Source organism: Lissotriton vulgaris, chromosome 5 (genome assembly GCF_964263255.1).
Source record: "Lissotriton vulgaris chromosome 5, aLisVul1.2, whole genome shotgun sequence".
In the NCBI taxonomy this organism is placed as follows: domain Eukaryota; kingdom Metazoa; phylum Chordata; class Amphibia; order Caudata; family Salamandridae; genus Lissotriton; species Lissotriton vulgaris.
Genome location: NC_141693.1, coordinates 1,699,416,520 through 1,699,441,347, shown reverse-complemented (window position 1 = coordinate 1,699,441,347; position 24,828 = coordinate 1,699,416,520). Strand labels below are relative to the sequence as shown.

General features: G+C 45.1%; 1 protein-coding gene across 1 annotated transcript in view; it reads right to left on the bottom strand.

Moving 5' to 3' along the window:
• Positions 1–24,566, bottom strand: part of LOC147716989 (uncharacterized) — a 555,946-nt gene extending 531,380 nt beyond the window's left edge. The window contains exons 1-3 of the mRNA XM_086919831.1: positions 24,519–24,566; positions 8,577–8,770; positions 6,353–6,420 (exon numbers count right to left, since the gene is read on the bottom strand). Of these exons, the coding sequence (XP_086775957.1) occupies positions 6,353–6,420; positions 8,577–8,770; positions 24,519–24,566 (310 nt within the window). The remainder of the gene's footprint in view (positions 1–6,352; positions 6,421–8,576; positions 8,771–24,518) is intronic.
• Between the last annotated feature and the right edge of the window lie 262 nt (positions 24,567–24,828).

Below are 24,828 nucleotides of genomic sequence, written 5' to 3'. Positions count from 1 at the left end.
CCCCCCTGTCACCACACTGCCCGGAGCGTACACTGCATCCACCAGCGGCAGGCAGCGCCGAGGCCGCGCTCCTGCGAGGAAGCGCCGTCAAGTCGTGCCACCCCCGCAGCGGATCGGCTGTGATGTTGCGTGGGGTCTGGGCGCGTTGCAGTGCGAGCTGGTCCCGGGCCGGGGCAAATCGGCCAGTAGCTGACGATTCCGGGCGATTGGAGAGGTCGGCGGAACACCGGTGGCAACAGCTCCGTTTCCCGCACCTTTCAGAACAAAAGCTGGTAAGCGGGGCTAGCAGGATTATGGTGCGGGACTCCGGGGCCGGCGGAGCCGAAGGCTGCGCGTCCGATCAGGTCGCCATCTTGCTGTTGTGATTCTTAATAAATAACTGTTTATTTTCATAACACTTGTGTGGTGTCCTTTCACTTGGTGTTCAAGGGGTATATGTGTGGTAAACAGCTGGCTTAGCACGCCCTCTCGAGTCTTTAGCCTTAGACTGCTCGTATCCACGCTACTAGGATAGCTGGTCTATAAGGTTGACTTACAACCAATCATCAATAAGGGTTGCTGGACTGATACATAGTGTTCACTAGAATAGTGAGCACTGCATATCAGGCCACCTTCTCACAGGATCCATTCGTCTCGAGGAAGGCGGCCAGTTGCTTGTTGACGGTCTTCTCGATGACTTTGGCTGGGAACGGGAGGAGCGAGATGGGGCGGTAATTCTTGAGTTCGGTGGGGTCCGCTGTTGGTTTCTTTAGTAGAGCGCTGAGTTCGGCGTGCTTCCAGCTCTCAGGGAAGGTGGCGGTGTCGAAGGAGGCGTTGATGATGTCCCGCAGGTGGGGTGCAATGACAGCGTCGGCCTTGTTGAAGACGTGGTGGGGGCAGGGGTCGGTCGGAGATCCGGAGTGGATAGAGTTCATTGTGCAGATGGTGTCTTCTGTGTTGATCTGGGTCCAGGCGCTGAGGGTGGTGGTGGGGAGAGTTGGTGCGGTCGTTGGGAGCGTTGTTTGTGGGCTGAAGCTGTTGTGTATGTCAACGATCTTGTTGTGGAAGTAGGAGGCGAGGGAGTTGCAGAGGTCTTGCGACGGGGTGATGTCGTTGTTTCCGGCGTTGGGGTTGGAGAGCTCTTTCGCGATGTTGAAGAGTTCCTTGCAGTTGTGTGCGTTGTTGTCCAGCCGGTCCTTGAATGCTCTTTTCTTGGTGGCGCGGATCAGTTGATGGTGCTTCCGGGTGGCGAGCTTGAGGGTGGTCATGTTGTCCGGTGTTGGCTCCCTTCTCCAGGCTTTCTCGAGGGCTCGGCAGTTCTTCTTGGAGCTCTTGAGTTCGTCGGTGAACCAAGGGGCCTTCTTGCTGCCGGGTCTGCTAGGCGGGGTCCTCAGTGGGGCGAGGTCGTCTGCGCAGTTGCTGATCCACTTCGTGAAGTTGTCGGCGGCCCGGCTGGGGTTCGCTGAGCTGGCAGGGGGGTGCTGGCTCAGGGAAGCGGCAAGCTGGTCTGCTGTGATCTTGTTCCAGTTTCTTCGAGCAACCTGTTGCTGGTGGTGGTGGATCGTGGATCTTCTGAAGGTGAAGTGGACGCAGCTGTGGTCCGTCCAGTGGAGTCCGGTGGCGTGGCTGAAGATGATGTCCTTGCTGGATGAGAAGACAGCGTCGAGTGTGTGTCCGGCGAGGTGGGTGGGGGTGGTCACTAGCTGCTTGAGTCCGAGATTGGCGAGGTTGTCAAGCAGGGTGGTGGTGTTGAGGTCGTTGTTGTTCTCCAGGTGGAAGTTGATGTCCCCCAAGAGGATGTAGTCAGCGGAGGGGAGGGCGTGCGGGCAGATGAAGTCGGCGATGTCTTCGCTGAATTGTGTGCGTGGTCCCGGGGGTCGGTAGATGAGGGTGCCTCTGAGGGTGGTTTTGGGGTCCGTGTGGATCTGGAAGTGCAGGTGTTCGGCGGTTTTCAGGGTGTCGTCGGTGTTGGTCGTGATGCGGATGGTGTCCCTGTAGATGATGGTGATGCCTCCTCCAGTCTGGTTGCCGCGGTCTCTTCGGGTTATCTTGTAGCCCTCTGGGATGGCGATGTCGGGCGCTGAGGAGTCGTTCATCCAGGTTTCCGTGAGGAAGGCAACGTCTGGAGCCTTGGTGTCGAGGAGGTTCCAGAGTTCGATGGTGTGTCTGTGGACGGAGCGGGTGTTGAGTAGGATGCACTTGAGGTGGTTGCTGCTGGTGTTCGGCTTGGCGGGTGCTGGTGCGGGGCAGGTCCGGTTGCAGGAGAACTTGCAGGCGTGACAGCTGAAGGGTCCGTGGGTTCGTCTCGGGGTGGCTCGGTAGCATCCCGGGATTCGGCCGGTGTTGAGTGCGTTGATGGTGGCGGCGTCGTATGTCCGGCGGGCGGGCTGGGGTCTGCGGGGGCCAGGGGTCCTGGCACTGGGCGCGGTCCAGGCGCGGATGGGCGTAGACGGGCTTACCTTTGGTGCGCCTTCGGCGCACAATCGGCGCACCCGCTGCGCGTTACCGCTGCTCGTTACCGCTGCGCGTGCGCACGGTCGCCATTTATGGCGAAGTGCAGGGAGGGAGGGGCAGCTGGGAGGCGGGAGCGGGGAGGAAGGGGGCGTGGCTACACTCCCCGGCGGCGGGAGTCGGCAGCGGGGAGCGGGTGCAGGGGGTGTCAGCACAATGGGGGAGAAATCAGGGGCAGCACAGGGAAAAAAAAACACAGATTTACGAGGGCTCAGTAAAAATAATCAATACAGTAGGAATACAGTAGGAACAGTGCAGGCAGGGGAACAAAACGCGGAGGAGACAGCAGGCGGGGGGCGTGGCCTGAGGGCGGGCCCGAGGGCGGGAAGGCTCTTCGAGGCAGGCAGAATCGGCAGGCGGGGGCACACGCAGCAGCTGGTGGCCGTGCGGCGCGGGGGTGTCCTACAAGTAGGTAATCTCACTGTGCCTGTATGTTTCATCTGTTATTGCAGAACTTTTGGCTGGTGTCCCGTGGATCTAAAAGAGCCGCTTATGCACGTTTTGGTGGCAACTTTATTTTGGCTGGCGCATTCTTTCGGACCAAACCCCCACTGGTCTGTTAATCGAACATTGTGACTGATGGGGCTTAACAAAACCTTATACAAACATTTCAATAAATTTTGGCCTAGATATAATTCAATTTAATCTTAATGTATTACCTTAGAAGGCTTCTCTCATTAATAGTGCCAACAATTACTTATCCTTGTTGAGTACAACATCAAGTCTTATAAGGTGATACTAAGAGCACTTTAGCATACGCATACATGGTATCTATTTCGTATCTAATTAATTTTCCTGCACAGTATCTATTTCTCACCTTTTGTTTCAAGCATATATTTATGAACTCCCATATATTCTCATGCAGTCTTTACCACAAAGTGCAGAAAAAATGAAAGTGCCAGAAGGAATCGCACCCTCAGCATATTTAGTACTTTTGTACTTATAGCTACTTAGTGAGCTTTCTGGTTGTTGCTAAATTGCCAGTTCCACAGTCATAGAAGGGAACCGATAGTACTCTCTAACTCAGACAAAAGCAACAGGAAAATCATAATATCACACGGCACATGCCCAGATTTGTCAAATATGATACCTGGTCAATCAGGAGGACTTCTGGGCAAACAGACAAATGCCTTCTAGGTTCTTAAAGAAAACATCTTCTTCGGAAGATCGGACCAACCAATAGGTATTAGTTTCCTAAACATAATTAATCAATAGTTCTAAGGCAAATCGAACTGCAATGATCTGAAGCATGAAAAACGGAGACATCAGGATCAGCATGTGAAGTGAAAACCCCATTACTATATAGGATTACGACACATTTACAGTTATGCTGACTGGTTTAATTTATGGCTGTAATATTGGACTAATATTTTCAGAATGTTTCCCAAAATGAACCAGAGCCATTGATAGTCCTGCATCAAAACACCACTTGATATAAGATGGTACAGTTAATAATAGCAACAAATGAATGTTTCCGACATCATAAGCCCCATATCTCATTTCACATATATTTGATAATGTATTGGATAGGGATGTCGACTATTTAAAGACCTGCTGCACTTTGGTCTGCTTCCAAAAACAGTGCAACCGTACGCCACCAAATTGGCAACCATATTTGACTGTGTAAAAGTGAATAGTAACATAATACTGAACAATGTCACTTGTCAAATATACATTCCTTTAAGAGCTTCCACCTGCCTCTTAGCCATACCGTTCTCTATTTATTGGCATGCCTATTACTATTCCATAACTGAAAGCATTCTCTATCGCCTAACCTTTTCCATTCTTTATATTAAAATTATGTCAAAACTATGGGTGCCATCTTTAGAGGGGGAAAAAAGTATGATATCTATAGGGTTTTTTTCTAAAGGAGAGAGTGAGAAAATGAACGAGCTTCCCAAATGTACACAATCAACCAAACGGGGAGGCACGCTGTATTTACATCTATATGATCTCTTTTAAGCACATATTTCGTCAGGACACCCCCGAGTGGTTGAATTAGAACTCACACACCCTGGAATTACAAGTGGCATGCGTTATCATCCAGTTCTCGTGTAACCTTTTGTCTCTGCAAGCAAACCTTGCCAAGCAATGGAGCTGTTTGCTGTCTTTTATTTGGGATCCTAAAATTGTTTACAATGGTCTAAGATATCCCAATCACCTATTTATTTAGGATCCTCTTGACAAGGTTAAAAGCAGAGTGAGGCGCTTACTGAGAGGAATTACTAACTCTAGCATCATTTGGTCGACATGTTTCACCTATCTCAAATCACCGTTATTTTATGCGGTTTCCAACAGGGCCTCACATGGATCCATTTGCAATAACTTAGCATTTCTTATGTCTCCTATTGCAATTTGTGGATTTCACCAATATGCCATACACTCTTGCAAGCACATACACAAACCCTATTTTATCTGGTCTCAGTAGTGTATGGAATAATCAGGTATTTATGCCTCACAAGGTTAGTAGAGGTAGGCGAGCCCTATAGTAACAAATACTCCAAGGGTTAGTCTTGCAATTTGCACCTAGTTTTTGCCTTCACGCCTTGCATGTTAGTGTTAGGTTAGAGAGGCTTTGGAGGAAGTGAACAGAGACGGGAGAGCTTTTTAGGAGAGAGCTTGGATGAAGGGCAAGGGTAAGACAATTGTCTTTGGAGTAGGGTTTGAGCGAACTGAGGATGTTGGTCAGGTCTAAGAGATAAAGGTGTTTATAGGCTGGCCATGTGGGATGCAATACAGAGGTGCGTCTCTAAGAGAAGCAGGAGTTATTGATGTACTGTTGGGCAGTAAGTCTTTTTTCACTGAAAAGATGATGGCATCGCACTTATTTGAGGAGTGTAGGTTGATGCAGTGCTTAAATGCCTTGAACAGGTATATCCTTTGGTTAGTAGCTTAACTGATGGTGCTGGTATAACACTGATATGATAAGTTGCCTGTGTGTTGTGCAGAGAAACTTCAGTCGCGTCAAGTCATCAATGTCTGTTTTCCTTCCATTCTTTCCTCTCAACAGCATTTGTAGTAAGTGAGGTTTTTAGAGTACCACGGTGCTGAAAGGTTTAATTCGCACTTCTGTGTTCAAATGGTTTATTAAAAATGTGTAGAAGTTGTTTAGAACAGTACTGCGGTAAGGACATGGAGGTGGCAGGGTCAGAGATGACTTTGGAGCTTTAAGTTGCCACAGGAGTAGACTTTCAAGCATATGAAGGTTTTCTTTGCTCTTTAGGTTGATCTCATTGTGTTGTTTGCATGCGGAGCGAAGTATTGGGAGAGTAAGGGTGGTTGGTCCAGTCCATGGGTATAGATGGTTGCACTGGATAGTTGGTAATGTTGAGAAAGAAAGTTTGAGGATTTGTTCCGACAAGTGGTTGGGTGATATTCTGTGCCACATTGAATGTATCAATGAGGTTTAAGGTGCCTCTTGCCTTTTACATGTTTGAATTGCTTGGGCGTTTGGAGTCACTGAGTGGATGGTTATGGGGTGTCAGATGAATGCATTGGTGGGGATGTCCAAACATTCATCTATAAAGTCTACAGGGTGGGAGTGCGGCCCAGGAGGACTGTAGATGAAGTGGAAGATGCAGACGGATTTGCAGAGATCGTGAAGAGGTATGTAAAGCACTCCATGGAATTAAATGTCACTTTCCTGCCTAGGGTGCAAGACCATGCAGACTAATGGATGATATGTAAGGCCTCCTCTGTTCTTATGTGTGCAGTCAGTATGCAGGATGTTGCAGCTTGTGACAACAAGGATGTCTTGGAAATGTGAATATGTGGGAGAAAGTTTCTCTGATGAGAAGTGAGTTAAGGTGTGATAGCTGATGAGGTCTGAGATTTTAGATATACAATAATGTGGCCTACTCACTTGAATGTAGTCTCCTCACTGTCACAAATGCTTTTTGTAGCATGACATGAATAACCATTTCAGGACACCTGAAACAGAAACAAGAGTAATTATAACTACATAGAAACGGTTATAATATTTTATTTAAGTGATCAACAATCTAATTTTGATTGAAACAAACCACCAAGAGTCGAGCAAAATGACATAAGAAAAGGAGCAATGGCTAGGTAAGCATTTCAGTAATAAATACCACATGTCATTCAGAGATTCCTTTGGCCTAAATCAGGGAGATTTGATTGCTGACTGATTGTCACCTTCATACTAGCAGGATGAAAGGAAATAGCCCTTAGCAGAGGCAGGGGTGTGTCTACTCCTTCAAAGAACAGTGTGCTTCTGCATCTCTCACAGCAGTGCTCAGGGGGAATATTTGGGGGAGTAGGCTCAACAGGTTGTTGTACAACAAGTGAGAAAAATAGCTTGTAGAAGATACTCAGTCAGTGGAAGTAAAGTAGATACCAGAACTGTAGTAAAAGAGCAAAGTAAGCGAACACAGCATGTGACACAAAAGAGGAAGTAACCAGCAGACAATTCAACTGCTTGAAAAAAACAAATCCTTATGTGCCATAACTGTGACTAACCATTTACCTACACCTTAAAAAACAAGTAAAAATAAATAAAAATACCTATTACATATGGTGGCAGAAAATAGAGGTTAGTTATATAAAGAGGTGCATCAGCTGAGAAAACCCTGTTTGAAAAAATTGTACAATGACATGGAGAAGAGTCCTAGAACAGGAACATAACATTTCCTAGCTTTCGTAATCGAAAGATGAATTTCTGTTAAGGACACAGAGGCAATGATTGTGCTTAACTTTCTTCACTTTTATTTATAAAGCAGCCTTAAACACAACATCAACAAACTAGCTTTCTTTTTTTGAAACGAGAGAAGAAAAGCTTTATCGAGTCATAAGCCTGAGTGTCCTTTCTAATCTTTTGTCAGCACTTTTGCCCCCTCTTTCTTCGTGAGAAAGTTTCAGTTCCAAATCTCTAGCTCATTTCTGTTTGGAAGTTTTGGTTCCTGCAAAGAGAAGAATAATCACAGTTCAAAACATGTCACTTAATAACATTCAATTAAATTGTAACTATCTATTTGATGTTCAATTGAACAGAAGTAATATGAAAATCCTTACAAAATAAGAAAAAAAATGAATAAAATGAGTAAATACCGACGCAATACGCTGTGAGATCCTCTGACCACCAATTGTTCATTATTCCCTTATAGGGTGGGAGTGCGGACAGCCTTGATTGTCCAGCGAGATACTTCTTGCCTCCGTATCCTTAATATAATTGGACTTTCCATTAAGAAAGCCAAGACATTTTCTATTCTATGTCAGGACCAGAGGCGGTGATTGTGCTCGTTCAAAGCTTTCTAAGCAACACCAGTATTACCATATCATCGACTGGGTTAAAGTAAAAGCCTTTTAAAAACGGAATCTGTAGACCAGTCTATGGGATTGAATATGTCTTCCAGTCATGCTCCAAGCATGAAAGCTTTCAAAGCCATTAGATAGCTCCATATGGAGTGTGTTCTGAAAACTGAGGTATCTATTATACTTCCAGCATAGTTGATCTGACCTATCTTGCTACAGTAGGACAGGACACCGCCCTAAATGGCTTGCGCATAGCATAGGGATTAGCAATTGTCATTCGTCCAAAGGATGAATCCTCTCATTCATGCTTTCGTAAACATTAATACATCTATCTGACTGCACACAATTTTTGGGTAGCATCATAGGCTGGGTATGAAACTTTCCTGGAATTACACTGTGCTCTCCTGGAAATATGAAAAGTAACCCCATCCAGGGTAAATACTCTACCAGCAATATCCAAGGCTCGGATATCAGAGACTCTCCTGCAGGAAACAAGGCATAGCACAATGGCAAGTTTGTCAGATAACTCTTTCCTGGACAAATACATATTACTTCTCTAATTGAGGATTCTAACCACATCCCAAGGAGAAGAATATCTGAGAGGAAGGGACAAATGTATTTTCAGCATTAGTTTCCTGACAAATGGGTGTTCCCCAAAAGGGGAACCATCAATCGGAGAATGACCAGCTGGTATGGCCAATATAAAGGTGCTTACCGACTTTGAAGCCCTTCCTTCCAAGGTAGTGTACCACAAGACGTTTAATATGTGCACAACATCCCACAGGTTTCGCATCCCCCTGCAAGCACCAACCTACCCGTCGCTTCCAGGCTGATCTGTATCACTTAACTGTTTCATCTGTCCCTGTCCAGGCCTTTGAGAAGAGCATTTGCGACTGTTGTGAAAGTCCGGGGATGTTTCATCATTCCCTGTAATCTTAAAAGCCGTGAGATGTAGTTTCCTGTCCATCAGAAGGTGGTGTGTGTGCTCTGGTGGATCCAGAAGACACCTCTGACACAGCAGAAGACAATTTGGAGAATCCCAAGAAAATTCAGACTGGACACTACAATTGAGACCTCCACGTCAGTGTTATGACTTTCATGTCCGCTTTCTGCCTACTGGCCTGATTTCATAGTCTTGTGATCATTGGAAATGGAAGGAATTCATACTCCACTTTTTGACTCCAGTCCTTTGCTGCCGTATTTGGATCTAGCTTCAAGCTGAAATACTTGTCCACTTGGTGATCCATGCCTCAAGGTCTATAGAGAAGGGGTCCTATGTATTCTCATCTACATGAAGATTTCTGGGTCTAGTTTCCACAGACTCTTGCCCTGTAAATGCCTTGAATATCAGTCTGCCACATTGTTGGCCATGCCCGGGGGATACTTCGCAATCACAGAAATATTGTTGTCCAGTCAAAAATGCCTAAAGATCTTTGCCAGTTCCGATAGTCTTGGATATTGATTGCCTCGGGTAGTTGATGGAATGCACTGCTGAGATGTTGTCCATCTTCAACAGGATGCAACATTTTACTGTCTCCTCGGTCAGCACCGCACCGTGAGCGAGTTTGCCAGTAATTCCAGACAGTGGTGTTACTGCCTTAGCACTAACCGTTTTCCTCCTGTGGAACATTTTCACACCTGGCACCCCAGTCTCTTTTGCTGGCATCCAATTCGATAATATCCAGGTTGAACCTGAATATTTCTTTCCTGATCCACACTTTCATGTGTGTGAGCCAGCACCTCATTGCTTCCTTGGAGTCCTCTATCAGTAAGTCAAGCCTTTGCAACGGAGGATGGATTTTAGACTTTATTGGGGGCCTTCAATAGAGCTGCCGGGATATAATTACTGGTACGGATGAAGAAAGCAGGCCACCAGTTGAGAGATCTGTTACAAGGGGATCTTTTTGTGCTACAGTGTTTTTCAAAGTACCTGCCTTTTTGGTTAGATGGAAGGCTCAATATAGATTTGTTAGAGTCCCCTATGAATCCAAGGAACATCGTTTACGGTGCTGGAGTCAGGAGATATTACTCCTCATTAATGATGAAGCCAAGACCCTCCAGTAGGGGAGTTTTTCTTCTTTTACTTCAAATCATTTTATTAAAGAAATTCAAAAAGGCATGGAAATGCAATACAATAAGAGGCATGCGATGGACATCAATCTTCACAAAACACTGCAGCATTGTGCCAACCTATGCAACAGAAGCATAAGTCGAAATAAGCCATATGTCCGACAATGAGAGGACTGTAGACAAGAGCAGCCTCCATCCATTGGGACAGCCAACTTTGAAAGAGTAGAACCATCAGAAAATAGCAAGGTACATGACAAAAATAGGGAAAGATAGGGAAGAAGGGGTAAGGAAAAGGTTTGGTCAAGGGCATAACAGTCTGGGACGTGTGCAGTCCGAGGTTGGATAAAGGCAAGAGGGTGTCCTAAAGCGACCGATAGAGTGAACTTTGCAGGGAACTAAGGGGAGGAGGCAGGTGTTACTGCGGTAGAAGGCCGGTCCTGCCTCTGTTATGTGGGAATCTAGAATCCTAGTGTAACTTTTCCCGATGCATGCCCATATGTAGGTATAAACCATCCAGTCCTGATATAGGCATAAAGAATAATTGCCTGATTTAGTTATAGCCGGCGCAGCCCTAATACGGCATGGCTACTTCCACTAAACTCCGAGAATCCACATTGATTTTGTGGTAAAACCAGCCCTCAGCAGTCAGGAACCTCCCCCTGCTTGAATACGGATTTATCCAAGAAATCCGGGAGTTTTCAAGGAACTAAGGCACTATTGACGATATTATATCCAATCTTACGTCAGACTCGGCACCTTCAGCGGTATAAATATGCCTACATTTGCCCAGTCAAATGCCCAGGTGGTTCCGGAGCAGATCGACTAACTACTTGCCCGACGCCCTGCTGATGCAAGTGCTGAAGGAAGCCGACCCTCCAACTGACGGACTGAAAAGACGCTGTCTTTTCTCCTGCCGAGAAATCTAGCTCCAGTGTTTCCAGGCTACCCTTGCGGGTTGCTGGGAGTTTGAGTCCCGAGAGAGATATACAAGATCTCTATCATTCTAAAACCAAGGTACGGAGCTGATTAGATCCCTAGAGAATTCTTGAACAGATTCTTGGCAGAGAAATACCAAAACTTAAACTACTCCTCACTTACTCCTCGCTCATACTAGGCTTAGGTTAGGTACACTGGGGTAGGCGTACGTTAATAGCACCAGTTGAGTACTTTTAGCCATCATTTTATCACTGTATGCATATTATGTATTCTATGTTTATGGCTTAGAAACCATATCATGCTTTTACAGTACTATTTTATGACACTATTCGTATTATATGCCTCGTACTTCTTAACTAGCATTTCAATTGTAGCAGTGCATTTCTTATACTTAAGAAATAAGACTGTTCAATAAATACTTTTCTTGAAAACGCCTGTCTCTCTATTTCTAAAGCAACTTGACTGAGTGAAATAGCCGTCTATTGTTTCCGTGACTCTAGAGATAAGTTTAATTCTGGAGAAACAAAGTTGTCATGTTATATGGTTGTCAGAGACTAATCCCTTCTTGTTTATTCGAGAAAGTTTCTAGTGACCTCTGAGCTAGCTGGCACTCACAATTAAGTCGAGAAAGTTTCTAGTGACCTCTGAGCTAGCTGGCACTCACAATTAAGTCGAATTAAGGCACAGACCTAGTCGACTTCAGTCCTACGTATAAGCTGCATGGTATATTATTCCAATGCGCAGAGCCTATTGGGAATATAGGAACTACACTACATGGCACCCAACGTTTGGTAAGGCGATAATTTAACGCTAGATACTAGAGTAACTCAGTCGTGCTTTTCACACAGACCCCCTTTTCCCGTAAAATACTTCAATAGACGTCTGGAGTGGGTAAAAGGTTAATATCCGCCGAAACTGAGTAGGACGAAAATCCTATGTATTCGTTTTTGGTTAATTCAACGTTGAAGGATACAGTGTTCAAAAATATTGTGCACCTAATCTTTTTTTCCTTGAAACTTGTTCTGCAAACTTTCATTAAACAATGTCGATTAACAGCGACAACAACGCAACCAGTGGAGCTGCAGTAAATGCAAACCAACCGGGTTCAGACGTTACAGGGTTTAATGAAAACGACGATGATGCTGTAATCATCCCGGCAAATATAAGGAAAACCATAACTATAAAACCTATAGAAAATGGGGTATCATCGAGAGGTGGTAAAGTGGCACATGAATATCGGCAGACAGAGGTATTCTATTCATGGATTACTTTTCCACAAGCAAATCCAGTAACACAGGAGTTCCACTACTACAAAGCAGAGGAACCTCCAGTGGAACACGTTCCTTTCGAGGACGTTGAAATTCCACTAACTTACCAAGAGCCTCAGCTCTGGTTTAATGGCGCCCTAAAACATGAAAATCACTCTACCAGGCTCGGTCCCCTAAGTAGACCAGGAGCTACATGGCCGGTACTAGCCAGCTATACACCTCATCCAGACACTGAAAGCATGTCAGATGTAGAATTATTAGCTCAGCCAAAACAATTGATTAAAATACATAGACAATTGGTTCAATATGTCATGCGGGCATTAACAGTCCAACCTGCTATAAGAATTCCACAGCATACCCCTCACCAGGGGAACACAAACAAAATCACACCACAGACTATACAGTCAGTCATTGGTAAACTACCAGCAAAACGAGAACAGATTCGGTTCTGTTTAGCACAAAAAATTACTCAAATAGAGGCAGTATTTCCTGATAGTACACCTCATGAAAAACACAGAATTCTAACAATCTGTTTACCAATGGGGATTGCACCACACGTAGAGGATTGTGACACTTTGTGTACAGTCTTTGCTTCAATCTACACTAAAACACATGGTGTTCCGTCCATGGCGGTAATACCAGACGTTCTAAGACAGATTCAAAATGAATACGGTCCAGAACCGGCCTTAAATCTAGGTATTAAATTACTGAAAGATTTCAAACAGGTCTCGGCTATACTATTAGCCAACATCAGAGGAGAAGCAGCATCAGTGGCAATACACCAGAAATTAAAAGAAACAGACATTTCTGAGCAACCTTATGAGCTTGCCAGAATTATTGAAAAATCCTATAAAGAACAAGGTAGAGATAGTTTGGGGGGAAACCAGTAAAACCTGAATTAACAGAAAATCCTGAAAAAGTGTTTATTAAAAATAATCTCACTACTCCTAAAAAGAAGTGGGAGAACACTAAACAAACACCTCCTAGAGAGAAAAGTTCTCAGTCCAGAGTAAGGTCTCCCCAAAGAAGAGTTAGGACTCCTTAACAGGGAGGTAGGTCTTCCCAACGGGAACCCTCTGAAAAAAGATACAACCTTAGAAATAGGGATACTTTAAGAAAACCTGATAGATATCAAGATAATGACACACGTCCCTCTCGATCTTTTCAGACTTCCTCGCAGAAATCGGAAAGAAGAGGACGATCAGAACACAAAGAAGAACGTGTCAACTCCAAAGATAAAGAACCCGTTCACCAAAATAAAAAGGCTCAATTTTCGAAAAAGAAGGTAGCAAGGATAAAGGTCAGACATGCCGAGGATTCTGAGGACACAACTCAAGAACGGGGAATGGGCTTAGACAATGCTAGACAGCGCAGCAGAAGTAACCATAGTTCGCAGGATCCTGAAGGATCATCTGGAGACAGTGGACTTGAATGAAAACATTCAGGTTGAAACTGCAGACACCAGGGTTAGTGTTTAGCTCTCGAGCTTACAAGGAGGCCATGGTTAGCTTGGGCATTGCATTGCGGTATTCTAGTCCCTTCCATCCTGAGGGTAATGCGGTAGTGGAAAGAAAAACCCGTGACATAAAGCAATCTATAACAGCTAAGGTATTAGGTTCGGGTGATGGGTGGGTCAAACATCTAACAAGTGTTCAACATAGTCTTAATAATCTGTCAAGAAATTCTCTGGGTTGAGTCACTCCGTATGAATTAATGTTTGGTACTAGAATGATAATCGAAGACTTCGATAGTCAGACTTCAGTGGTGAAACAAAAACCCTTTGATGTCAGAGATCGTTTGGCTGTTTTACAGGACTTAAATGAAACAAGAAGAAGTCTGAGTAATACCATACAGAAGCAAGCGCCCACTCAAGAAAAACCACCTGTCCCAGCAAGGCCTGTCTGGATTCCAAAGATTGGGGATCTGGTCAGGGAGAAAATTGCAGTGAAGAAGGAATTTGGGCCTTCTTACAGAAAAGCAGTACAAGTCTTGGCCGTCCAAGGAACAAGATCAGTAGTACTTCCGGCCCTTGCTGGCAAAAGGGAGAACAGAGTTGTATCTATCGACTTGGTCAAACCACAATCATGTGGCTAATAATCAGTAGTAGGCCCAGTGGTCTCCCGAGAAGTAGCAGACGACCAAACATTGTTACAATCCAAGAGGTTCAAACTGAAAGACTTATCACTTTTGATAAACCAACAGTAAAAAAAGAAGGACTGTGCAACAAAGCCATGGAACTTGTACCTCTGGAAACCCAAATAACAGTTCGTCAAGAAATACCTGTCTACAATGATGTACCGTCTGAGTATACAAATATGACAAAGAAAGAGAAATCTCCAGTGACTTCAAGTAATCCTGATGCAATCCCAACAATTGACAGAACTGCTTTGGCTACTTTATCAACTTCGATAACTTTTCTGAGGATCCCAGTGAACCTGAAGATGAGCCAGCAAACAAAACTATCAAGGAAAAAGTAACAGAACTCCTTCATCTACTAGAAAAAACATATCTGATTTCACCATGGGTGGAATTCTGGATTGGATTGGGTGTACTTTTCCTCCTGCTCTGGCTCGTGCTGTTATTGAGCTTGGGAAGGATGATTGATGGAAAATACAGTACTATGGACACAGCAAGTAAGAAAATCAACTTGGTCCTGAAACCTTACAAATCATCTCATCGTGAAAAAAGAGGACTGTCAGCAGTTAACATCACAGCTGTTCCTATACCTGGTGGTATAGCATGGGACAGAACTGATTATGGCATCTATGGTCCGGTTGAGCTTCTGAAGCTTCCACACCAATTTAAGGTTTCTTTGAGTGACTTTGTCGCACCCAGTGAATTTTCTGATGATTGGGACTTTGAGACTATTAACAACATGATGAAAAATTAGGAAATTTCAGCTAAATTTACAGAACATGACTACTTAGAAGAGTCATCAGATTATGAACAAATGTATTGTTTCAATCATTTTGGTCATCATTATTTGCATAGATCTGCAAGCCCTAGGAATTTTTATATTACAATCAATGGGAACATTGTCCAACACCGCCAAAAGGCAGTTCGAAAAAAATTCTTGGAAAAATTTCCTTACTTCACAGGGTTTAATGTTACAAATCCAGAAATGTTTTATTTTAAAAATAGAAATAACACAGGAATGAAAACAATCTTGACCAATACTAAACAAATTTATTCTGCAAACTTTTTTCCTAATTGTCTACTTTAGGGTTTGTCTACTGGAAGGACAACATAGAGACAAAAACTGCCTGGGGCACGAAAGATTGGCAGGTACAAGGTTTAGAAGCACTATTCGGAGCCTGCATTATACCAGAACAAATTTTGTTTTGAATGATACTGTTCAACAAACCTCTTGTCGTGGCTTAGCTAAGATAAAAGATTTAAATAAACCGTCTTTACCAAAACCTGCACCTGACAGTAATAAGGATTCGGATGAGGAGGTAGACGTAACTTATATATTAAAACAGAAGAGAACTGATCCTAACAGGAAGAAGTGGGTGATCTGGCAAACGGACACTAATAACTGTCATGAAAGATTCCTGAACAAATCACAAGGATTCAGGTGGAATAGGCCAGATCCAAGATATTCCCAGAGACAACATCCAGGGATGGTAACTACTTACAGTGTAGGGAAGCTTTGCCTTGAATGGCTTCAGAAATCTACACTACCAGAAATAAAACCACACTTGTCTTTACTTAAAGAAAGCAATGATTTGCGAGATTTCTTAATGAGACCTCGCAAGCCAAGGCAAAAACGTTTCATATACGCCGGTATATATGCGGCTTACAACGAAGCTTGGAAAGTGACGCAAATAGAAACTGGAGAAAAAATACGGGAAATTGATCGTATTCATTTGGAGAAAGCACTTTCTGTAGAGGACAATGGTTTAACGACTCTGTCCTCCAGAATATATTCTACGGACAGCATCATGTCATCTGCTATAGACATCATAGAACAAGAATTACTAAAGTTACAACATGGTCAGTCTCAATTGCGTTCTATCATGCTGTTAGACTGGACGTTGCAAAATCTGCGTTTTGGCTATGTGCCATGGCATCTAATCAATACAACGTCATTGTTTGCTGTATTTAACCTTACAGATAAACAAATCTCTTTGGCACAAAGAGGAGCAGACTATACGGTGCTGAGCATTGAAAAACTCGAAAAATTACAATTAACAGTTTCTGAGAAACCTGTGATTGAGTGGACAATTCATGGCTCCATTTCAATTCCAGTCACGACATTCCAGTTTCAGTATTGTCTGGAGCATGTACCAGCGGGCCTGTATGAAAGGTTGGGTAAAGAATACATTAAGTCGACCTGGGTTTTACCATATACACTCAAATGTTGGAATGGGGGACATGAAGTTTTCCTTAGTGGCAACAATTGCAAAAAATCACTAAGCGGTACACTTCTGTGCAATGAAGTTAATTTACACGGGGCCTGTGACGGTTCTGCAAATAACCTTTCATGCCACCTACAAGCTTCGCCCTCTCCTAAGATAATACCGGGTTTCGAGCAGCTATCCAATGACAGTTATGTTATGTTGAATGATCACAGCTGTTGTGGCATGTTGCCAGGAAAAAGTTATCTCGTAACTGTGTCATCCACGGTCACTTGTTGTATGCAAGTATTGTATCCAAAAACAGAGACAGAAAGGGAGACAGCTATATGGCCTTCACTGAATATCTCTTCTATACGAATTGATACTTTAAGTAGAATGAAAGCCATTCTTTTACAAAAAAATGTGCCACTAACCTCGTCTAGAGAAACGTATGATCTGCAAGTAGCAAGGTCTTCTGCAGAGATACATGCATTATTATCAACAAACTGCCCAGTGCATTTTGCAGAAATGTTAAGCCAAATCTTAAACATGTCTGATACCAATGGCATTGCACATGTATTTAAGACAGTTTTTTGGGACTGTTAACACCATTTGAAGCAGTCCTCTGCATTTTTCCTAATTTCGTGCACTCTGTGTTCGGCGGCCTGCCCCTCATCTTGGGACTAGTAGCAGGAATCCTATTTTTATTCCTTCTGCTCCGATACAGCAAGTCCGGTCACCAGCAACACCGAAACTACCATGGAACAATGCCTCCTTGCAATGAGATATCGTGAAAGGATTTCACATATTCTTGGCTTGGCTCGTTTAAGAGATCTGAACACGACCTGGTTTCTTTCGTTCAGACCAATCTAGCAAGATTGCATCTTACCTGTTCTTCGATGCCTGCTTTGCGGACAGGAATGCGTGTTGGACATTTGTCTTACACTTCCATCAGTACTGCCATCGGATGTCGACGCTTTGCTAGGTACTGTAACGGCTCATGCATCGTGTTTCCCCCAACGACTGCCTATTCTGATGACGGCATTCATTGAAGGCAAGTCTGACTGAGGGTGAGATACGAGAAACTACAGGCACACAGGTACCATCTACTACGGACATTGCTAATGCATCAAACGCTGACGGCGATGATCCACACTTCTGCACTTTTGATCTGCTAACTGAAGTAGTTCCACTTTCACCTAATACAGTGGACGGTTTCTTTACGAGCCTTGACAATATGATGTTTTCTCCCGACTCTACTGATTCTCCTGAGGATAGTTTTTGATTATTTCACACAACGTTCTCTGAACTTTGCAATTTGGCCTTCATTTTTCAAAACAATCCAATAACTTGAACCTTTGGCACAGAGTAATCTGCTTAAAGTAGAACTATTCTTAGAGAACAAGATTTCAAGCTTGTACTTCGTAATTAACAATATTTGGCTTCAACCTCGAGTACAAAGATAGTTAGACAATTATGCTATGGGATTGATCTCAGCTATCGATTAATGACTGTACTTTTGTTTTGTATAAATGTGAAGATATATGCTCATAGTTTATATCTGATTTCATGATACCTATGATTTTTACATGATGAATAGACCCTTCATGCAAACAAGCCTATTCGCAAATGCATTTTTGTATTTTAGGGTGGGATTGTAAACACTTTGCTTTAAAATATGTTCAGTGCTTATGTATTATTGAACTTAACAATCGTGGAGTGGGTGTTATGTGGGAATCTAGGATCCTAGTGTAACTTTTCCCGATTCATGCCCATATATAGTTATAAACCATCCAGTCCTTATATAGGCATAAAGAATCATTGCCTTATTTATTCATAGCCGGCGCAGCCCTAATACGGCATGGCTACTTCCACTAAACTAAATAAAACCAGCCCTCAGCAGTCAGGAACCTCCCCCTGCTTGAATACTGATTTATACTGATTTATCCAAGAAATCCAGGAGTTTTCAAGGAACTAAGGCACTAGTGATGATATTATGTCCAATCTTACGTCAGACTCAGCACCTTCAGGGGTATAAATATGCCTGCATTTGCCCAGTCAAACACACGGTGGTTCCAGAGCAGATCAACTAACTACTTGCCCGACGCCCTGCTGATGCAAGTGCTGAAGGAAGCCGACCCTCCAACTGAAGCACTGAAAAGACGCGGTCTTTTCTCCTGCCGAGAAATCCAGCTCCAGTGTTTCCAGGCTACCCTTGCGGGTGTAGCGATCGCCCATGGCAGGGTAGCCGGATGCAACAGACATCGTGTTACACGCCCCCTACGGAAAAACTACCAGTCCCAGAAGGCCATGCGGCACTGGGGTTTGGCACAATGGGAAGATCTTATTTAAACTCCGCCCCTAGAATGAAATGGGGCTTGTCAATCTTGTTCCTGGTTTTCCTCATGTTTGTTTGGAGTTTCCTCAATGGAGCGTCTGTGACTTGCCTGCAATGACGAAGAGTCTGCGTGGTCAGTTTCCCCGTGATCCGCCACGACGACGAAGAGCCTGCGTGGTCAGTTTCCCCGTGATCCGCCACGACGACGAAGAGCCTGCGTGGTCAGTTTCCCCGTGATCCGCCACGACGACGAAGAGCCTGCGTGGTCAGTTTCCTCAGTGCCTCACCGCGACGACGAAAAGCCTGCACGGTCAGTTTCTGTAGCAGTGTGTAAAGCAGAATATTGCCAGATAGAAATCCTCAAAGAGAGTGGGCTCGCTCTATTCCGTTTCATGTTACCTTTATTAGTTTTGAGAATCGTTTAGTACATTGTGCAGTGCGCACCTTTCCTTATTTGCTGGACTTTGGGTTCGAAAATACCTTTCTCAGTATATCAGAAACATACTGGTATACATGGCTATTTGTATTCACAAGGAGTATTGTGGGTCATTCTAGAAACATTCCCTTAGCTAACGCTTATCGCGTGAAACCCCACCTACCTGGATCTATTTGCGGACCGTGTTCGAGAAGTGGAAATAACTTTTCGACTCAGTGGGCAAGACTCTCCCCTCACCAGTACATTTAGTCGGATTCATTCACGGAGTCTGGAGTGGAGGAATTGGTGAGTCTAGAAACATAGGGGAAGGGAGAATACCTTTGAAATTACGGATCTACATTATTCTCTCTATCTTCTCATCCGCCTACAGGGAGGCCTTACCAGTGACCCATTGGAGATATACCTTGACCTGAAAATACCTGACGTACCAAGCACCCCTTCGCCATTTCACCTCGCGGCCTCCTGCTGTGCTTATTCCAAGAGTGGTGGTATTCCCATTGTTGGGTATTGTACGGAGGGAGGTTGTGTGGACTGTCATCTCCTCGTCTCTGCTGGGCATCGGAGTCAGGTTAGTGGCGCGTGCGTGTTCTTGCGCTGCTTTCAATCACGACAGATTGACAAGCCCAAGAACAATATCCAGCCCAGACGATGGATACCAATACCATACTTACCTCCTTATTGGAGAGTTTCACAGAATTACAAAACGAAGTCCAGACATCTTGTGCAGAGAACCAAGCCTTATACAAGGAGGTGTCTGACTTGCGTAGAGAGATGTCCGATCTTGCGCACAAGGAGCCGAGTGTCAAACCATTGATTAGGCCTGCTACCTTGCCCCCGCCTCCTTCTTTCCAACCTGGAGGTTCGTTTGCAGCTCCTTCCACGTCGACGGACACCGCTCCAACGGTACACATATTTCAAACCCATGGCATACCTCTAGCTCCTCCCGAAAGATTTTATGGAGACCCCAAAAAGTTTGAGACATTCCTGAACCAATGTCGTCTTCACTTCTTATGCAAGCCTTAAGTCTTCCAGGATGAATCATCCAAGACAGCCTTCGTGATGTCCTATATGGGAGGAAATGCGTCCAGTTGGACCATTCCCTTGTTGGAACGGAATGATCCCGTGTTACATATTTTTCCCGACTTTTGTCTTGAATTACGAAAACTATTCGACAGAAAGTCCCACATGTTGTCCCTAGACCGCGAGTTGATGACATTACGCCAAGGATCACAGGATCTATTGTCATACATTACAACATTTAATCGCCTTATAGTTGAAACGGACTGGCCTGCTCAGAAACGGATTTCATTGTTGTATCAGGGCCTCCGGGGAGAATTGAAGGATGTGTTAGCACAGGTGGTGCAATTGCCTTCTACTTGTGAAGAACTCATCAATTTGACAGTACAACTGGATCACAGGTTGTTGGAACGGAAAGGGGATAGAAGCAGAGGGGACACTAGATACTCCTATCCCGTGGTCAAACCCCGGCAAGGGGGTGAAGAGAAAACCAAAGCCCAAGACGGGCCTGAACCCATGCAAATTGGAGGAATCCGGGGTCGTCTTACCGGGGAAGAAAGGGACCGGAGACGGAGACTCAAATTATGCCTGTATTGTGGCAAAGGCGGACATTTTATTAATGAGTGTAGAGCCCGGAATAATGCTCCTGGAAAGAACTCTTTTTCCAGAGCACAGGCCACCATGAAAACGGAGGAGCCGTCGGAAAACTGAAGGTCTTGGATCAGAATGAGACCTCTGATTCAAGACTCCCGTATACTCCGGTCTCCCCTTATGTAGCAAACACCCTTCACCCTGCAGTTGCACACATGAATATCAGCGTGTCTCTGCAAGTGTTGAATCAGGAGCCTTTTCGAGTCGACGCCCTATTGGATTCTGGGGCTACAGGGAACTATATCGATCAAGCATATGCGTTCAGAATGGGTATCCCCTGTGAAAAGAAACAGACACCCGAGACCGTCAAAGCAGTGGATGGCACAGTCCTTTCGTCAGGGCCAGTGGTACATCACACCCTCGCGTTGTTAATGGAATACGGATTGAATCACTATGAATACATCCAGTTCGATTTCATAGATGCCCCTCAATTCCGTCTTATCCTAGGTATGCCTTGGCTCACCTTGCATGATCCTTCGGTATGCTGGTCAACACGCACGGTCAGTATGACATCGAATTATTGCAAGGAACATTGTCAGAACAAGGTAATTCTCAATATTACTCCTGAACCCTCACGCGCCACTTACTTGGCTGGGTCCTGCGACGTTGACAGGTTTTGCTGTGCCACGGTCTTACCGGTTGAGTACCAAGAATTTACTTCCTTGTTTGATAAGAAAAAAGCTACCCATCTGCCTCCACATCGTGCATACGATTGCCGTGTGGACCTTGTCCCGGGTGCGGATCTCCCTTGCAGTAGAGTGTATGCCTTGACTGAAAAAGAGACACAGTATCTTAAAACCTACATAGACGACAATTTGGCTACTGGGTTTATAAGACACTCCACTTCCCCTGTCTCCTCTCCCATGTTCTTCATACCCAAGAAGGATTGCGATGAATTGCGACCATGTATTGACTACAGAGCCATCAACAGAGTGACGATCAAGAACCGTTATCCTCTGCCCTTGATTCCCGTTTTAATGGACCAACTAAAGGGGGCACGTTATTTCACCAAACTCGACCTCCGCGGGGCATACCATCTTGTACGAGTAAAGACAGGGGATGAGTGGAAGACTGCTTTCAGAACCAAATTCGGCCTCTACGAATACCGAGTGATGCCTTTTGGCCTTTGCAACGCCCCTGCCGCCTTCCAGTATTTTATGGATGAGGTGTTGCGGGGGTGTTTGGAGTCCTTTTGCATCGTCTACATCGATGATATTCTGATTTATTCTGCCACACTCCCAGAACACATCACACATGTAAAGAGAGTATTGGAGAGGCTACAACGAAACTCACTGTATGCCAAGCTCGAGAAATGCCTTTTCCATGTCCAACAGGTGGCTTTTCTGGGATATGTGATCGATGCACAAGGGTTTAGAATGGACATGAGGAAGGTCGAGGCCATACTTACCTGGAAAACACCACAGAATGTCAAATCCGTTCGGAGCTTTCTTGGCTTTGCCAATTACTATCGGCGCTTTGTTCAGGATTTTTGCAAGATTATACATCCTATCACGTCCCTCTTGAGAAAAAAAGTTTTGTTCAGATGGGGGGAAGAAGCAGAAAAAGCATTCCAACTCCTAAAGGAGAGGTTCACCCAAGCACCCATTCTTCGGCACCCTGACCCACAGCTGCCTTATATTCTTGAAACAGATGCCTCCCAATATGCTCTTGGTGGGGTTCTGTCACAGCGTCATCCTTCCACAGGGCAGCTCCATCCAGTGGCGTTTTATTCCAAAAAGCTCACACCCTGTGAAATCAACTACACCATCACGGACAAGGAACTCCTGGCTATAAAAAGAGCCTGTGAGGAGTGGAGACATTACCTCCTAGGGGCCGTGCATACTGTGGAAATCATTACGGATCATCGTAATCTGCTGTTCTTGAAAACAGCAAAGGCCTTGACGCCTCGTCAATTGAGGTGGACCCTTTTCTTTTCTGACTACGACTTTGTAATCAAATATCGACCCGGAACACGGAATGGTAAAGCAGATGCTCTCTCCCGGTTGGGGGAGGAAGAGACATCAAGGCCCGTTGAACCCCCTTCTATACTTCAGGGAATTGAGTACTCAGAGACATCTATTGCCTTGATCACCTCAGACGACTTCCTAGAGGACGTCAAAATCGCCCTCACCGACCTTGATATACCATCATGGGTCAAAGAAGAACCCGCTCATCGCTGTGAAAAGGATCAGTTAGCGTATCATTACCATGCTTTGTACATCCCCCGAACTGAGCTGCAAAACAAAATATTGGAATGGGCTCATGATTCTGTACTGGGAGGACACATGGGTATTTACAAGACCACCGCTAATGTGGAGCGATCATTTTGGTGGCCTAGGGTCAGGACCGATGTAAAAGAGTACGTTAAGAATTGTGCGATTTGTGCCCAAGGGAAATCTTGTCATACTAAACCAGCGGGATTGTTGCACCCTTTACCAGTTCCACCCAAGCCTTGGCATACCCTGTCCATGGATTTTATTGTAGAGATGCCATCCTGTGAGAAACAGACCGTCATTCTAGTAGTGGTAGACCATCTCACCAAGATGGGGCATTTTATATCTTTGCCGGGTCTGCCTACCTCAGGGGAATTAGCGAAAGTATTCTTACAAAACATTGTGCGTCCACATGGTTTACCGAGTGTGGTGATAACAGACCGGGGAACACAATTCACTTCTAGATTCTGGAAGGCTCTATGTACCATCTTACAGATCGACGCTCGTCTATTGTCCAGCTACCATCCGCAAACGGATGGTAAAACAGAAAGGTTGAACCAAACCCTAGAACAATATCTTCGCTGTTTCACCTTGCAAAACACCACTGACTGGACCACCCTTTTGTGGTTGGCGGAATTTGCCTACAATAACGCGGTACATACCACTTTGGGATGTTCTCCCTTCTTCTGCCTGTACGGATTCCACCCCAATATGCTTCCCTTTCAGTGGCCGGCTGAATCTCTAGTTCCTGCCATTCATGAACACCACGCTCATCTCCGGGCAATCCTGATTGAGGCTCGGAACAGTTTAAAACAGGCTCAAGATGCCCAAAAGACTTTCGCCGACAAAATACGGTCCCAGGAACCCGAGTATAAGGTGGGCGATAAAGTCTGGCTTTCCACACGCCACCTGCACCTGAAGGGAATGAACAGATTGAAGCCTAAGTATGTTGGACCCTATGGTATCTGTGAGGTGATAAACGCAGTGGCCATGAAACTCTCCTTGCCCGCGACATGGTCCATACACCCTGTGTTTCATGTGTCGCTTCTGCGGCCTTGTCTATCAAGTGTCCGGTTGCCAGTGCGCCCTGGCCCTGAGGAAGTGGAGGGGCATGAAGAATATGAAGTTGGGTCTATCCTGGATTCTCGTATAGTGCGTGGCAGAGTCCAGTATTTAGTCGATTGGAAGGGTTACGGCCCCGAAGACCGAACATGGGAACCTGTAGACCATCTTCATTGCCCCGATTTGGTTGACCAATTCCATGAAAATAACCCCGGTAGGCAGGGTAGCCGGATGCAACAGACATCGTGTTACATGCCCCCTACGGAAAAACTACCAGTCCCAGAAGGCCATGCGGCACTGGGGTTTGGCACAATGGGAAGATCTTATTTAAACTCCGCCCCTAGAATGAAACGGGGATTGTCAATCTTGTTCCTGGTTTTCCTCATGTTTGTTTGGAGTTTCCTCAATGGAGCGTCCGTGACTTGCCTGCAACGACGAAGAGTCTGCGTGGTCAGTTTCCCCGTGATCCGCCATGACGACGAAGAGCCTGCGTGGTCAGTTTCCCCGTGATCCGCCACGACGACGAAGAGCCTGCGTGGTCAGTTTCCCCGTGATCCGCCACGACGACGAAGAGCCTGCGTGGTCAGTTTCCTCAGTGCCTCACCGCGACGACAAAAAGCCTGCGCGGTCAGTTTCTGTAGCAGTGTGTAAAGCAGAATATTGCCAGATAGAAATCCTCAAAGAGAGCGGGCTCGCTCTCTTCCGTTTCATGTTACCTTTATTAGTTTTGAGAATC